Source organism: Oenanthe melanoleuca, chromosome 6, assembly GCF_029582105.1.
Source record: "Oenanthe melanoleuca isolate GR-GAL-2019-014 chromosome 6, OMel1.0, whole genome shotgun sequence".
Taxonomy (NCBI): domain Eukaryota; kingdom Metazoa; phylum Chordata; class Aves; order Passeriformes; family Muscicapidae; genus Oenanthe; species Oenanthe melanoleuca.
The window spans coordinates 23,030,882-23,045,758 of record NC_079340.1 but is presented as its reverse complement, the minus strand read 5'-3'; the positions used below and the strand labels follow the sequence as shown (position 1 = coordinate 23,045,758).

At 41.0% G+C, this 14,877-nt stretch overlaps 1 protein-coding gene across 6 annotated transcripts in view; it reads left to right on the top strand.

Moving 5' to 3' along the window:
• NT5C2 (5'-nucleotidase, cytosolic II) overlaps positions 1-14,877 on the top strand; it is a 59,830-nt gene that overhangs the window by 11,789 nt on the left and 33,164 nt on the right. For 5 of the 6 annotated variants that reach the window (XM_056494265.1, XM_056494266.1, XM_056494269.1 and 2 more), the window contains one exon: positions 6,836-6,956. In XM_056494265.1, coding sequence (XP_056350240.1) covers positions 6,856-6,956 — 101 coding nt within the window. In that variant the 5' untranslated portion in view covers positions 6,836-6,855. Of the gene's footprint in view, positions 1-2,684; positions 2,838-6,835; positions 6,957-14,877 lie in introns of those variants that run through there. The other variant, XM_056494270.1, reaches the window with a different exon arrangement.

The following is a 14,877-nucleotide window of genomic DNA, read 5'->3' as shown; positions in this document are numbered from 1 at the left end:
AATGGAGTCCTGCTTGGTAGTCTTGTACATCCAAGGATCATATTTGACCTGCAGCTGCAGCATTTCTTTGAGAGCTCATGTTTGCTAATTCTTCTCTGTGGCATAGCTCTTGTGCTTCTGGATCAAGTCTCACATTCCTTAAGTATGGACCTTCTTTATTTTTTTGGTGCTGGGAGAATGGGGCACACTAGAGTTAGAGAAGTGGAGAAATACCATTACCCCTAACAAGCTCATTATGTAAGAAGCAGTAAATTGGAAATAACTAAAATGGTAGTTCTGGAAGAGATAGTGGAGAAGCATGAGCAATATGGAATGTAGAAAATATGCTTAACTCACTGGAGAATGGAGTTCCTGTTTCAAGGCATTAAATTCATTTGCAGATAGATGAGGAGAATGAATGGTCTATGGTACAAAGGGTCAGATTTGAGGTTTGCTCCTCAGAGTTGCACTGCAGATTTCATAGTTTTCCAAATTCTATTCTAACCATCCATAACATTGATGATAATTAAATAATACTTAAAATATCTTAATGAACGAGTGCTGCTTGGAACTCCTGAAAGAATAGAATTTCTTGGATAGAAATGGATGTACTCGAGAAGAAACTCCAAATTAATGTATTTCTGGGTTTTAGTCTGTCAAATGCATTTGAGTCCTGGAGTGTTGCTATAGCTCTAGGAACTGTACAGTCACTCTGTGGGTATAGTTGCCAGTAGAAATATTATGATTTAAAAGTCCATGTAAAATAAGTAGGGTTTTGTTAAATATATTTTACAACATATTTGATACACAGACATTACTTTAGCATCTGGCATTAAAACAGAGATAAAATTCAGCCTGAAATGAGATCAAATCCCATAAGAAATGGGATGAGTAAAATTCTCCTTTCTCATATCTTACCCACTCAGAAATAGTCCATGAGTTACCATTGCCTATCAGTCAGACAATAGTCAAATGAACATATGACTGGGAATGCTTTACAAATTTCACTAAAAGCATGCTCTTGAAAAAGCAGCTTCATGATGTAAGCACTGTGGTGGTGTCCAAGAGTAACTGCTACCCCCTTGCTGTAGGATGAGTTAGAGACAGTGTCAGAGATCGTAGGCTTGGAGATAGGAGGTTTAATATGATCCATGGAGTGAGGAGAGTGTTACCCATCTAATGTAATCCAGTGGATCTTTGGATACCACAAGTGGCACCTGTAAACTGACTGCACGTCTGTGGTTAACCTTAACAGGTTCTTAACAGCAGCTCTCTACCTCTTTAATACCCTGTAATCAGTATACAGAATTATCCTGCTTAAAGCCAACCTTAATTACCATGAGTGAGAGTACTCTTTGAAGTGTCTCTTGGAAGTAATTTAATATTCTAATATGAAGGATGTATTTTGCCTGTCCTGCCATAATGGACATGAAGCTTTGCTGTCAGGCAGCCACACCAAAGTGGAAGATCTTCAAGTGAAGAACTTAACTTTAGGCACAAGGAGGGGAGAGAAAAAGAGTCAGTTTTCTGGTTTAGATCATTTAGAAGCATCACTGCTTATTTCTCAAGACATGGGCACAGTAATTTTCTGAAAGCATCGCTAATTAAAAACACCTTTTGGAAACAGTTTTCCTTTGGCCATCAAAGCAGAAGAGTTGTCAGCAAAAGTCAAGAGTGGTTTGAATTGTCATCCCAGGGTTGTGGGGGAGAGGGAAGGAGCCATGTGAACTAAGAGAGCTAGTGTCTAGGGCTGCAGTTCAGAATAAAATCAGCATCATTTGGCATCCATGCAATCCCTGTGTCTTGGAGCCCATCAGAAACCTGCTGCTCTGTGGCTTCTGTCACGCAGAAGTACGGGCTGACCTCTCTGTGTCTGCCAGTTGACTAAGTATTGAAATTTGAATTTGTGTAAAAGTATACTGTGCTAGGAACATGCAGTGTATCTGTGATTCATCCTGACAGCACTAGGAGCTCAGGCTGACTTTTAGCACAGGGACTGAGAAATTAGTGCTTCTGCATTTGATTCCCACTTGCTCTGTGTTATTACCTTCTCTGTGCTTTGCTATCCTTAGCTGACAAAATGGGGACAGCACTTTTGCTGCCTGTAAATGTATTATGTGAACGGGAGCTGGTGAAGTGCTTTGGGACTGCAGGTGTGAGAATGGCACTTCTGGTGAGGCCAGGAGCCTGCCCAGCCCCTGCTCACACAGTGGCACTGGGAGGTGCCATTGAGGGGCATGACACAGTCCTGGCCACTTTTCTCTGTCCATCCCAGAGAATGGAGGAGGTATGATGCTAACCTGCGTGGATTTCACCTCCAGTGCTTGCTGTCCCAAGTGTCTAGCCTGAACAAGGTGCAAGCTATTTCTGCCCTCAGTGGAGGGAGTGGAATGCTCCTAGGAAGTGAGTCACTGGCTTTTCCTGACCATCCTCACATGGACAGACCTCTAAGCTACAGAAAAGATGACTTTTCCCCTCCCCTGCCCTATTCCTGAGGCTGTGTCATGACACAAGTCATGAACAAGCCAACCCTATTCCTGCTCCCTTCGCTTTTTCCAGTCTTTAGGATTTTAGGATGGTTCTCTCCTCCCTTGCTGAGACCCCACAAAGCACTTTGGGGTGGAGCAGCACTGCAGTGAGGAGCCAGGAGCTGCTCCAGGCTTGGCAGGGGCGTCACAAGGCTCGTCTGTACTCCCACAGGCTCCGACTAGACACAGAGCTCCTGAGGAGCCAACCTTGGCTGTGATGGTTTTCCCTCTGTTCACTTTCCGCTGTGCACGTACGTGAGTGGGCTGTGCTGCCAAGGTATTAATGATTCTTGAGGCAGAACATGTGAGAAGAGGCAGATGTAGTGCACGGTGAGTCAGTGGGAGTACACTACAACCTTGGCTTTAGTTAGGGATGCTTTTGTTTTCAGCTGTATAAACTCTCGGAGAATCTCCAGGAAATAGTGGGATTGTCACCAGAGTTTTGCTCATCTCCACGTTTTAGTGTGTATGCCTCTGATTTGGCATTGCATCATCAAAGTGTCGAGATGAACTCAGAAAAAATGAGAGGCAGCCAGTGCATTTAGCGTGAACATGTCAGATATTATCAGGTGCAGAAATTTCTAACTATTTGCTGCCCAAAAAAGATTTAACAAGTAATAGTAAAATTTGAAGGGAAATGCTTTGGCACATTTTATTTAATTTATATGAGTATTTGAAAAAATACAGTATGGATAATATTTTAAATCATCTAAAGTCTGACAAATGGATTTAATTCAAAATATATGCTAAAAATCTCACTTTCTTTTGGACCAAAGCATATGTGCTGGGCAACAACTGTATCAAAACTTTGCAGCTGAGATTTAAATACCTTTTCAATAGGAATCCTGTACCATAAATGCTATCAGATGCTTAATTAAGACAGCACAAGCAAGGAGCAATAAATTATGGGGATGTGTTCTGACATGCTTTATCTATGTAAAGATTTCTATTTTTATGTGAAGCTATTTACAGATTATTGATTGCAAAAATAGATTTGTAACTAAAGAAAGATGCATCATATTTCAGTTGCTTGAGTTGAGAATCCTGCCCGGCTGTCTGCATGCTCTCTTAGATGTTTATTCCAGTGGCTTACAAGTGTATGGAGTGATTCTATCCTTCTTGTTTTTCTCTCTCTATTTGGAAGAGGGAATTTGCATTCAGGGACCAGGTCCCAGATTTCTTACCCATGCAAGCAGGCTTATTTTTGTGCCTTTGAAGCGCAGAATAATTTCGGTGAAGTCCATGAGGCTTTTTGCATGAGTAAGACTTTTGGGTGGTGAAGATCCCTCACAATATATTTTGTCAGTTGTCAGTGTTTTGTTTCAGGGCAGCAAGCTGTTGTCACAGTGTCAGTGGAGCCTGCTAAGCTGTAAGCCTGCCTTTGAGTACGTGTAATAGAAACCTGTAGCATAATTTTTTGCAACTTAATGCTGTGTGAACATTAGAAGAAATATTTTGATAAATCAGGGCAAAACCTGAAGGTAAAGATAATATTTTTCATTAGAGGAACCTTCAGAATTTGAAAGTTCATGTAGGCTTGTGTACCCAAGAGCCTGTCTATTTTTTCCAGCCATACCAGTTGGTCTAATAAAGGATACTGCCTCTGTCTACAAAACTTGTCTTGCTTGCAAACTCTGTTGATTGCATCTACAGCAAAATACTGCTGGATTATTAAAAGAATTCAGGCCTTCTTTGCTTAATTATGGAAACTCAGATTTTTGTGGTTTCCTCAAGTCTCAGCTTTTTGAATCCCAACACGCAAAATGATGCTGTCTGATTTTTTGTACTGTAGAGGAGGGTTTCATCACATAGGAGCTCAAATTGCTTCACTGATTCCTTATTTTAGAATGGATATTATAAAGGTAGTCTGCTAGAATTCTTCTGCCATCTGGATTATAGGGTATTTTGTAGGATACTGTCCGTGTATACTGTCAGCTGTCTGGCATGGATGGCCTCTGGAAGCAGTCCTAACTTGGTACCTGTGTCAGCATCTGGTGTGGCATTGTGATGGGCAGCAGAAGAAATGGGAAGAGGCTGGCAGAACACAGTGTCTCTGGGATAGTCTGTTGGTGTAAATCTTTGAATCTTGCTATGTGTCTGGCTGGGTGGTGTACCCCTTCTAAACAGTAGGAGCTTAAATTTGGACTTGTTTGGAAGACCTAGACCCAGAGCTGTCTAAGGCCAGCCATGCAACAGCTTTTTCAGAGCTTTTTAATGTGCCTTTTAGAGGCTTTCAAAGAGTATGTCTCTCAGATCCGAATCTGGAGCTCTGGGCTAGTAGCTTTAAAATAGACCAAGATGGTGATGATCTGGATCATCTTGAAATGTCCATGACGTAGATGCTTTCCCACCCTCCGAGAGCAGAAGCCCTTTCTGTAGTTTGCTGTCTTGAGGTCTTACCAAATCACTCTCTCTGCTGCATGTCTTGGTTGAGTCTGTGAGCCTTGCAGGGACACTGCTCCCTTCCTGAGCAGCCCTTGCTGTCCCAGAGGAGCCTTGCTGCAGGCAGTGCCCTGCCTTCCCAGTGAAATGGGAACAGGTCAGTGCTTGAGGGGCGTTGAGTTCTGTGTCCTGTGCTGCCTTCTGTCTGCCTTTGGGCACGGCTTAAATAGATAGCTGGTAATTGCTTGTAAAGCCCTTGGTGGCTGTGGCTGGGGCTATTTTGGAAGCTGATTCTCCCTGCATGCCCTGTTGTGGCTGGCTGGAATGGCCTGTCATCCTCTCTGTGGTGACCTCCTCTCCTGGGTGTGTTGCAGGGAACTTAGGGGGAGAGCTCTCAGCAATGGCATGCGGTCTCTTGGGCTGCCTGCCAGGGCCTGGATTTGGTGACCTTTAGGATGTGGCAGAAGATGTATTTGTAAGCCTTGGTTATAGTGACTGGGAGACAAGCAGAGAATGCTGGAAGAGGAGGAGGAGCGTATTTTTTACAGACAAGCTGTTTGCTCTCTGTTTGATGTTTATGACCAGCAGCTAGTAGGTAAATATACTAAGGAGTGCTGTGACAATTGGAACTGTTGCTCTTTAATAGAATTTAAAATGAAAAAGTTATACAGATTTCCTTGAGGAGCATGTGTGTGATGCTGAGAGCACTGTGAGTTCTGGTGCTGGTTTGAACACTTCCTCTGCTCTCTGCTTTGCTGGAATCATTAAATTCCCTTCTGTAAAATGAATGCAGTCATATTTTAGAGGTGTCCAGATGTAGTTGCTATATCATTACCCATGTAGTTTGTGGGTGGTTTTGTTTCTTTTAAGAAGAGCAAACAAGCCAAGACCTGCAGTCCAGCAGTTGTGTGGGTTACACAAGAATGGTTTCATGCAATACCTGATTTGGTATCACTGTGGGTTGTGTGTCCCACCCTGTTCTCCCCACCAGCTCTAATGACAACATTTGGCAGGTTGAGCTGGTTTCAGCCTAGGTTCAGCTGACCACTGGGGGCTACTAGCCTTTCCTCACCTTTGATCAGTTGGTTTGGATAGATGAGGACTTGGACTGGTGAGCTGAACTGACCCACCATGGGGCTGCTTCATAACCCCACCTGGAGCCAGGGAATACAGCAGCGCATGTGTCTGGCTGGAGAAGCAGGCAAGCAGGGCTGCCCCAGTGTGCTAATAACAAAACTGGGAAAGGTGCCCCTCTTTCCTCAGCAGGGCCCTCCTGATGAGGGCTATCTGTGGTTTGGTTGTGACAGCCAGCACTTGAGAAGGGGCGCTCATGTTTGTGAAGATCTGCTGGTGAATATTTGCATCGCTCATGTTACAGGTTTGCAGCGCGTTCTTGCTCCGCCTGAATGTGTCTGACCTGCAGAGGACAAAGGATCATCTTTCTACTTTCCTTCCAATTGTTTCTGCTAATTTAGCATCAGTTTGAAGCTCTGTCTTTGCTTAGAGATCAAATGGCCAGGGACAAGGCTCTTTGTTTTCACTCTATGGTAAAAGTGGCAAGGTCAGTCCCAGTGGGGCTTGTACAGTTTACACTGCTGAATTCATCTCATGTATTAAGGGTTTTCTATCACCTACATTAATGCATATTAGTAACTCTAGAGTCAAAAATACCCCTTTTTAGATTTGGAAACAAGGTCTCTGTTTGTAAATGCATTATCACAATGGATAGGGGTATCTTTGCAGACAAGTAGAACAGCCTTCCTAGCTCTCTGTTTTAACATCTCAAAGAGCAGCATCTTACTTGACCTGCATACTCAGGTCATTCCACTGGGTACTTTGCAAGACTTCCTGAGTTGCACAGGAGTTCCTTCATACCAGGAAACAGACAATTTTCTGGCAAAACAAACCTTGAACTTAAGCAAGCTTTTCTTTTCTATCTCTTTCAGAAATAAGTAAGCATTTGAAGATGACAACCTCATGGAGCGACCGACTTCAGAATGCAGCAGATCTGCCTGCAAACATGGACGGACATGCTCTGAAAAAGTACCGCCGGGAAGCCTATCACCGGTAAGTCATCCCTGGAGCTCCAAAAATAAACACAAACCTCACATTGCTTGGGGTTTTTTTGCTTGTTAGTAAAACAGGAAGGTTGTTCTTATCTTCTGCGTGGAAGTGTTGGTAGAAGAGAGCTTAGGAGATGGCGCAGTATTGGCCTGCAGGAGTTTGCAGATAGCTGAGTTGAGATGCACGTACTAGAGTGAGAGAGGATATGCTTCTTCTTCTTGCGAAGATTAATCAAAGTCAGATTTTGGATAGAAGCTTTCAAGTCAATAAATACTCAGTGGCAGAGGTTTTATCATAATTATTGCAGTGCACATTGGGAGAGCAGAGCCTTAGACACTGGAATGCACAAATATGAATAAGGAAGAGATCAAAAGGGGTCAGAAATTGTTTGAGAATTACACCTAGTGTGAGTAACTGTGTGACCACAGGAGCATGCAGGAGCACTAGGTGAGGGCCCAGCCTTTTCACTATTAGGTATGCCTAAAAGCATCTTTGCTGTAAAACAATTACAGTAAGTAAAGAACATAGAATTCAAATGTTACCACTCTTAGTTTATAGTTTGGGAATCAAAGTGCACACACTAGGGTGATCTTTTTACAAGATCACATTGGAGGTTTGGTTGAGCCAAGAATTTAGTCCACAGATCTCAAGGTTCCAAGCTTAGAGCATAAAAGACTGATGAAGTCCGTATCCTTATCAGATGTCTGGACTGCTACAGAGTTAAAAACAACAGCATCTAGTAATTGTCAGTATTCTGTTTGTGGGAGGTGTATCTTCAAAGTTTAGCTTGGTTATTTTGAGAAGTCATACAGTGTGATGAGCAGAGGATATTCAACAGAAGGGGAAACGTGTGTCTGATGTAGAAACGGAAAAAGAAGTCAAGTTTCTCAACCTCATGCTTAAATGCCACATTGCATTTGTGATTCACATCGGTGGTATTTCTGGGGAAGTGTTTTAGAACTGTTAGATATCTTTTGATTCTCCAAGTGGAAGCTAATTTGAGAAAAATGCCTTAGTGCATCATATGATTTGCCAGGTTGTGCAAGTTGCAGTGTCCAGGGCTAAGTAATGGATCCTGTGTTGCATTTCTGAAGCTTTCCAATTTCCAATGAATATGTTTGAGCAACAGTCTTAAGAGGTGGCATTATTTGAATCTCTCTGTCAGCTGGTTTGTCAGATGTGGAAGCATTTAATGAATGTAACTATATATAGCATGTAAGAAGAGAGGGATTTTATACCATTCCCTGTCAAAATATCTTCACCTTGTTGCAGTCATTGGCAGGTTTACCTTTGTGTCAAAAATTTCTTTAAAACTTCAGCTGTGTTACTGCTGATTCAGTTTGATGGAAATGCCTATATTTTTTTCTAAGTGTTTCCTTAACATTTGTTGTGGTTAAGTGCTGACAGTTTGCTAAATGTTGTACAGGATCCAAAGGAAGGCGTGCTTGTCTTTAAGAGCTCATGCATTCAAGTCTTCATCATGTTTATCCTTACTTGTGTAAGAAATCCTTACTTTCAGAAAGAATTTCCTTATGGAAGATGGGACTGCAGTCATGTAAAGGAGGGTTTCCCACTAGGAGCTGGGAGCTGATAGCCCAAAATTAGTCTGTGGTAAAGTTTAGATACCTGTTCTTAGCATCTAGAAATGTCTTATGCAAAATATAGTGAGCAGAAATGCTGCTAGCATATCAGATTTTCATGGAAAGCACAACATTGGAAATACATTAAGGGGAGGCACATTTTTGTTTTGGAATTGCTATCCTCTTTCAGAGAGAGAGAGAGGGAGGGAATGGGAGAGAATGAGAGAACCTGATGCCAAGACTGTACTATAAATCTGTGCTATTAATGGCTTTGGTATACCAGTTTCATGGGAGTTATTTTGATAATCCAGTATTGTGAGAATCTGAAGCAATCTCATTCCAGAGGCAGTGTTGTCAGATTTCTATTTCTGGTACTTTTCATGGTCGTAGTGCTAACATTCATCAAGTAGTTACTTTAAAAAGTGCAAACTTAACATGATAGAGTATGACTGAAATTATTTCCCCTTGGTGTTTGATATTATATCTTTTACTGTTTTATTAATGCTTCAGGTGCAGACTATGTGTGCTGGTCACAGCCATTAGTTGTAGGATGTTGATTTGTTTCACTAAAGTCCAGGTATGCTCTGACTCTTGGATATTGCTGAAGCTCTGCAAATGTTATGAAAAAAGAGAAATAAAAAATACAAGGTGTCATTGTCAAGATTATTTTCTTTCTCTTTCTTCTTTTCTTCTCTTTTTATTTCAGTCTTTTTTTGTCTCTTTTTATTCTTACTCCAGTAGCTAAAGGAAAAATCCTTGAAAATGTGAATCTAAAGTGACTTAGAAGCAAAACCAGTAATATCATTGAATTTAAACCTATTCTGATTTTGTTACCTTAAAGCTGGTCAAAGTTATTTTGTGGTCCCAGTGTGAAAGGCTGGAGGAGTTTGGCAGCTACACCACATTTACAAATGAACATAAGTGGACTAGCTTTTGTTACCTGTGGTGAAAGCTGAGTTGAGCTCAAAGTCATTCAGCAGATTCTCTAAATGCTGCTAGGAGTGCTTAGTTTTCTGAAGTGTGAAATTTAAAAAACTTGTTTCACTGTTTGTTTGCTTCATGCTTACTTAAATACCAGTGGAGATACCTAGACCAATCAATTTAACATTCTTGTTCTCATGAAGTACACCAGATTTGATATGCTTGAATTGTAAATGAATTCAGATGAAATAAGGGGGAAAGCTTCCAAAAGCAAAATATCTTACGTTAAAATACATACATAAATGTTCTTGTGGTCATGAAACTTTTAAAAAACTTTTAAAAAATTACCTCTGAAGATGCCACTCTAATAGTCATAGTTTACGGTGGTCATTCTTACTTGGAATGTGTTTTTTCAGGTGCTGCACTTCTAATTGTATCATAATTGATGGATTAGTGTTAAACACATAATAATTGTTGGCAGAAGTCCCAGTTGAGACTGGTTTAACTGGTGCAGTGCTTACTTACTCAGAGTATGATTACTATATCATAATCATGTCTGAATGCCATGGGCAAGAATGTTCAGAATCAAATTTTTGTAGATACAGAATTGGAAAAATCCATTGGGGAGGAGAAATGGTGGAGTTTTATCTTCAGGGAGTTTCTGACAGCTTTAATGAAAGCTTTTATTTAGCTGGTGTTACTGTCAGACCTTGTTACACAACACTGCTGGCACCTGTTGGAGGTGAGGTCTGAACATGAATTAATATGCAAGCTACATGTTACTCATTCTCTAGCAGAGGTCACTGGTAAGAGGATACTGCATTACTGTGCTGTTGGCAACGCAGATTTTAATTCGGAAATAAAATGGATGTGGAGTTCTTGGGAGGCTTTTCCTTGGTGTGTGTGGTTGTGAGGCCACCTCCCTCGTGTGCTGCTTGTTGACTTTTCCGGGTAGAGGATAATCACTAGATCATTTGTTCTGGAGGAGCACTGTCATTTAATGTGATTGTAATTAGGCAGGAACTAGGTTGACTCTGAGCCACCAAATTGCCCTAGTGTCTATTTTTTAACTTGGAGTGAACACTTCTAGGCACCCTCTGGATTATCTCACATAGCTCTTTAGCGTTTAAATAGCAACCCCATCTCGTTAAAGCAAATAATGGAAAAAGTTGGTGTTCTATCCACTCTTGTTACTGACAGTTACCAAGATCCAGGAAACAGGTATTTGCACTTATATTTATTTGCACTTATATTTATTTATCTGTGGTTTTGGCTTAACAGAGCAGTAAGGCTGAAATGGCCTTTTTTCTTAAACATACTGGCTTCTACCAATTTGCATCAGAATAATTTGAGGCTTCTCATCCTGAACATGGGGCTTTTGTTGTTGTTTTAATTATTGGGTTTTTTCTTACTCTCTTTGTTTACTGGCTGGTGCAGGGCATGTGGCATCATGATTCCTAATCCTAATTCTCCTGCTGACTGCTGATAAAGTATTAAATAAATTGCTTCATAGTTTTGTACTTCAGTGTGCTTTCAAAGCACCTTATCGTGGTGATATAAGTGATTTTTGCTGTTACTATACACTGAGATTCTGGATTAAAAACAGTATATACTTTAATAATGACAAAGCAAAAGGATTGCCAATTGGTTGTTTTGATTTCATGGATTAAAGATGTACTTTAGCTTGTTCAAATTTGTAGACTCTGGGCTATTCACTGCTAATCTTGTTTCTTCATTTAATTGTTCCTGGATCATCAGTGATTGCAAACAGGTGGAAATGTTGTATAAACTAGGCTGTGAGACTTGAAACTGTTCATCTGTTTAGCTGGCTGTATTTAAAGTAGCTTCAAAATGATCAGTTCATTGAAGTGGGAAATTAGAATAAATCTTTATTAGTCTGAAAGTGCTCTTTTCATGAAACACATTTGGACAGGCCATGTGTGGTGTTTCCATGTACTGGGTAGCTCTAGAGGCTCTGCTGGCCATGGTCTGTCCTGGTGTGTCTGAGCAGCCCCCAGGGACCTGTGTGGTGGCGTGTGTGACACAGGGCAGCACAGTGTGGCTTTCTCTGGTTTTAGTGCTTTAGACACTGCAGGAGGGAGAGGGAGCGTCGCGTCTGCAGAATGAGTGAGCTTATAAAAAACCACACCACTTGCCAGATTAATAATAAAGAAATTACATTGTAAATGTCCCATGATCCTTAGCTTTAATAGTTTCAGGGAGTAGACAAGTGTTATTTTGGGATGCAATCCATGTGTGAGCTTCTTGGCACTTTGCTGTTGCCTGGGAAAAAAACCCAAACAATGAAAACAGAAATGGGCAATGCTGTCTCTTTGCATCTGATTCCTGTGGAATTTCAGAGGAAAGTGCTCACAGTTGTGTTTCTGGACACAGCCTCATCATGCTTTGAAGTTCCAGTCATTACTGGATTTTCCAGTTTTATGTCACTGTAACTGTGCAAGGACAGTTAGACTGGTGAAATTGTGGGGCATGGTGTTGGAAATGTTACAAGAAGTGGCCAGGAAATTTTTATGCCCTTCTTTTGTTTCCCCTGTGTGATACTATTTCATCCTCTAAAGTTATCTCAAGCCCAAATATTATCTCTAAATACGATTACAAATATTCAGAATATTCGTCTTTCGTTGAAGAGGGAATAAAAAATACAACTCAAAAAATCTAGAATTAAAAAAGAAAACCAAAATGGTATGATAAAAAGTAATCTCTGGAATGGTCAATACCTGCCTAAAGAGGCACAATTTAGCAAAAGAACCAATTTCATTGATTTTAAAAAGTTAAAATGGTTTATTTCTTCTCTAAGGCAGCTACCAAAGCATCCAGCATCCAAAGATGAGACATTTTGATGATATGGTAGTATCTTCTTTAGATTGCTCACATGCTTTTTATCAGATAAATAAGGTCAGTGGGGGAGCTTGCTGCTGCTGATGGAAGTCACCTGTGACCAAAACTGTAATGTCTTGCAGAGACACAAATCTCCAAGCAGAGCACATCTGAGGACTAGCTGATCATACTGAGAACATTGAATTGTCATAACAGTAGAGGGATGTTTATTTCATTATTTGCCTTTTTAAAGAGTCCATGGGGAACTTGGGCGTGGGAGACTATTAAAAGCTAATCCATTTAGTTCCCATTATTTCTTTTTAACTCTTCTAGCTTATTAAAAATGGAAGTTGTCCATAAAGCAAAGATTAACCAAAGTTCCTAAACCCTGAGTAAGCGGGAATCTGAGCCTTCTGGCTAGTTAGGCCCTGTTTTGTGGTTGGCTCCAGCCCAATTGTCCACCACAGGCTTTTTTAAACACACATGTGGGTCATGCTTAGCCAGCTCCCACTGTATTTGCTGTTCCACTCAGCAGTGTTGCAATTTTCTTTATGTTTATTTAATTTCCAGTGAAGCATACTGCCCAGAAAAATGCTGCAAGGTATTTCTAGACACATTTGTAAAATTAATATAAAATGTTCTGTTCCAGAAGCCTTGCCTCACATTGTTCATTTTCATTTCCTGGCTATGAGGAATTGTGAGCCATGTTCCTCCTTAATTGTAAAGTCCTGTGCATTTTGTTTATTTTTGTAAACTACAAGACTGTTGTACATGCAAATTTCATTCAGGGCACACAGTTCTTCAGAGATTTTGCACAAATAAAATAAAACCATTTCTCCCTCTCTGTGTTAGCTGCTCTCCAGTGTTACTTGAGAAGAGTTGGGATTTAGGTTCCTTCTTCAGAATTGATTGACAAGAACAGTAACAAAACCAAGATAAGTTCTCTTGTAAAAATATAAAGCACTATGAATTGCAGAGTTGGGGCTATTGGGACTGTGTGATTCCCCTGCTGCATGCTCAGCAGTTCCTTCTTCCTTGCAATACAACACATTTTTCTCTTACCCAGCACAATCCGTAGGGCTCAAAAAGAAAATAAATACTGTAGTCATTGAGAGCCTTCTGCTGTGGCCAAGCTGCAGGTTTAATCTTTGAGGAAGAGCTCATTAGAGAGGTAACATGCTTTGAGGTTTCCCTGGAACAGCTCCTCAAGTCCCTTTTTCCAGAGGTGGGGATCTGTGCCAGGCTAAGCCACCCCAAGTCCAGGTGCTGCTGCCCAATCCCTGCTATGCTCAGGGAGCCCATGGAGCTGGAATATGGTCCCTCAACACCTTCCCCACATGCTACACACCTTTTGTAACTCCAGCCACACTGCCCTGGCAGCCCAAAATGCAGGAGACTCACAGGGATATTCCTCAGAGCAGAAATGAAAAGCTTGGGTTTTCATCGGGAGGAAAGGGTGAAGGCAAGAGAAAGGCAGGGTCCTGTTTGAGGAGATGCTCTGGGTGCAGCCAGGTGTGGAGCTGGTTTTAGGCAATACTCACCTCTGCCTCAGCACAAGGAATGCAGAGGGTGTTCTCATGCTGTGCCTGCAGTTTGTTTTGTCTTACTGCCCAGTGCTGTTAGTTTTTAGATCAGCTTAAATTTTAACTCCAGTGCTTCCAGTTAAAGTGACTATTTTCTAAATGGAAAAAACCAAATTCAGGGGAAGGGAGACTGTGATTTCTTCTGATTTTGGCAAGTGGTGAAATTATTCTACATTAAAACTTCCTTGCCTGAAAATGTTAGATCATTATAGTTTTTCTCTTATTCTGATATTATTTCTACTGTTTGTAATCTGGAAGCTTCTTTGATTTTGTTCATCTGGATGAGCTGTAAAAAACTTGTTATTTCATCCTTTCCTTTCATGACCAGAGGATCTTTCCCTCAGGTGCCTGAGGTTCTTAGAGCCGTTGCTCTTACTTTATAGTCATTAAAAACAGCTCTTGTAATTTCTCTATAGCATTTGTTCTCAGGAGATGTTACCTTTCTGTAGCTAATAAACACAATGTCAGGTTGAATGGAGCCTGGAGAAATCTGATCTGGTGGAAGGTGTCCCTGCCCATGGCAGGGGCTTGGGAATGTGATGATCCTTAAAGTCCCTTCTGACCCCAGACCATTCTGTGATGCTATAATTTGATCTGTATTCTTGTAATCAGGCTGAGTGTACCTTCAACTGGAGTTTAAAAACAGCTCTGAAATGGGCTAAGTCTGCAGCTACTGAGAAGCACCTGTGTTTTTCACAAAACTGTCCAAGAGATTTAATCTCAGCTTTCAATTTTAGTTTCTAGGACACTGCAGATATTTTACTACTTTGAGTAAAATCCCTGAGTTAAGCCCATCAGTTTCTGGGAGTAAATATTTGTGAGTAGCTACTTACTGCCTTGTGCCTAGGGGAGCAGTGTTCACGGGAGATTTCTTTATCAGAATTTAAAATTGAGGTCCTGAGTGCCTACAAAATAAACCAATATCTATCTAGGCCTTCACAAGACAAGTGAAAATGGTCACTTTTTTTTTTTTTAACCACTGTTTAGTCTGTATTTAATCTG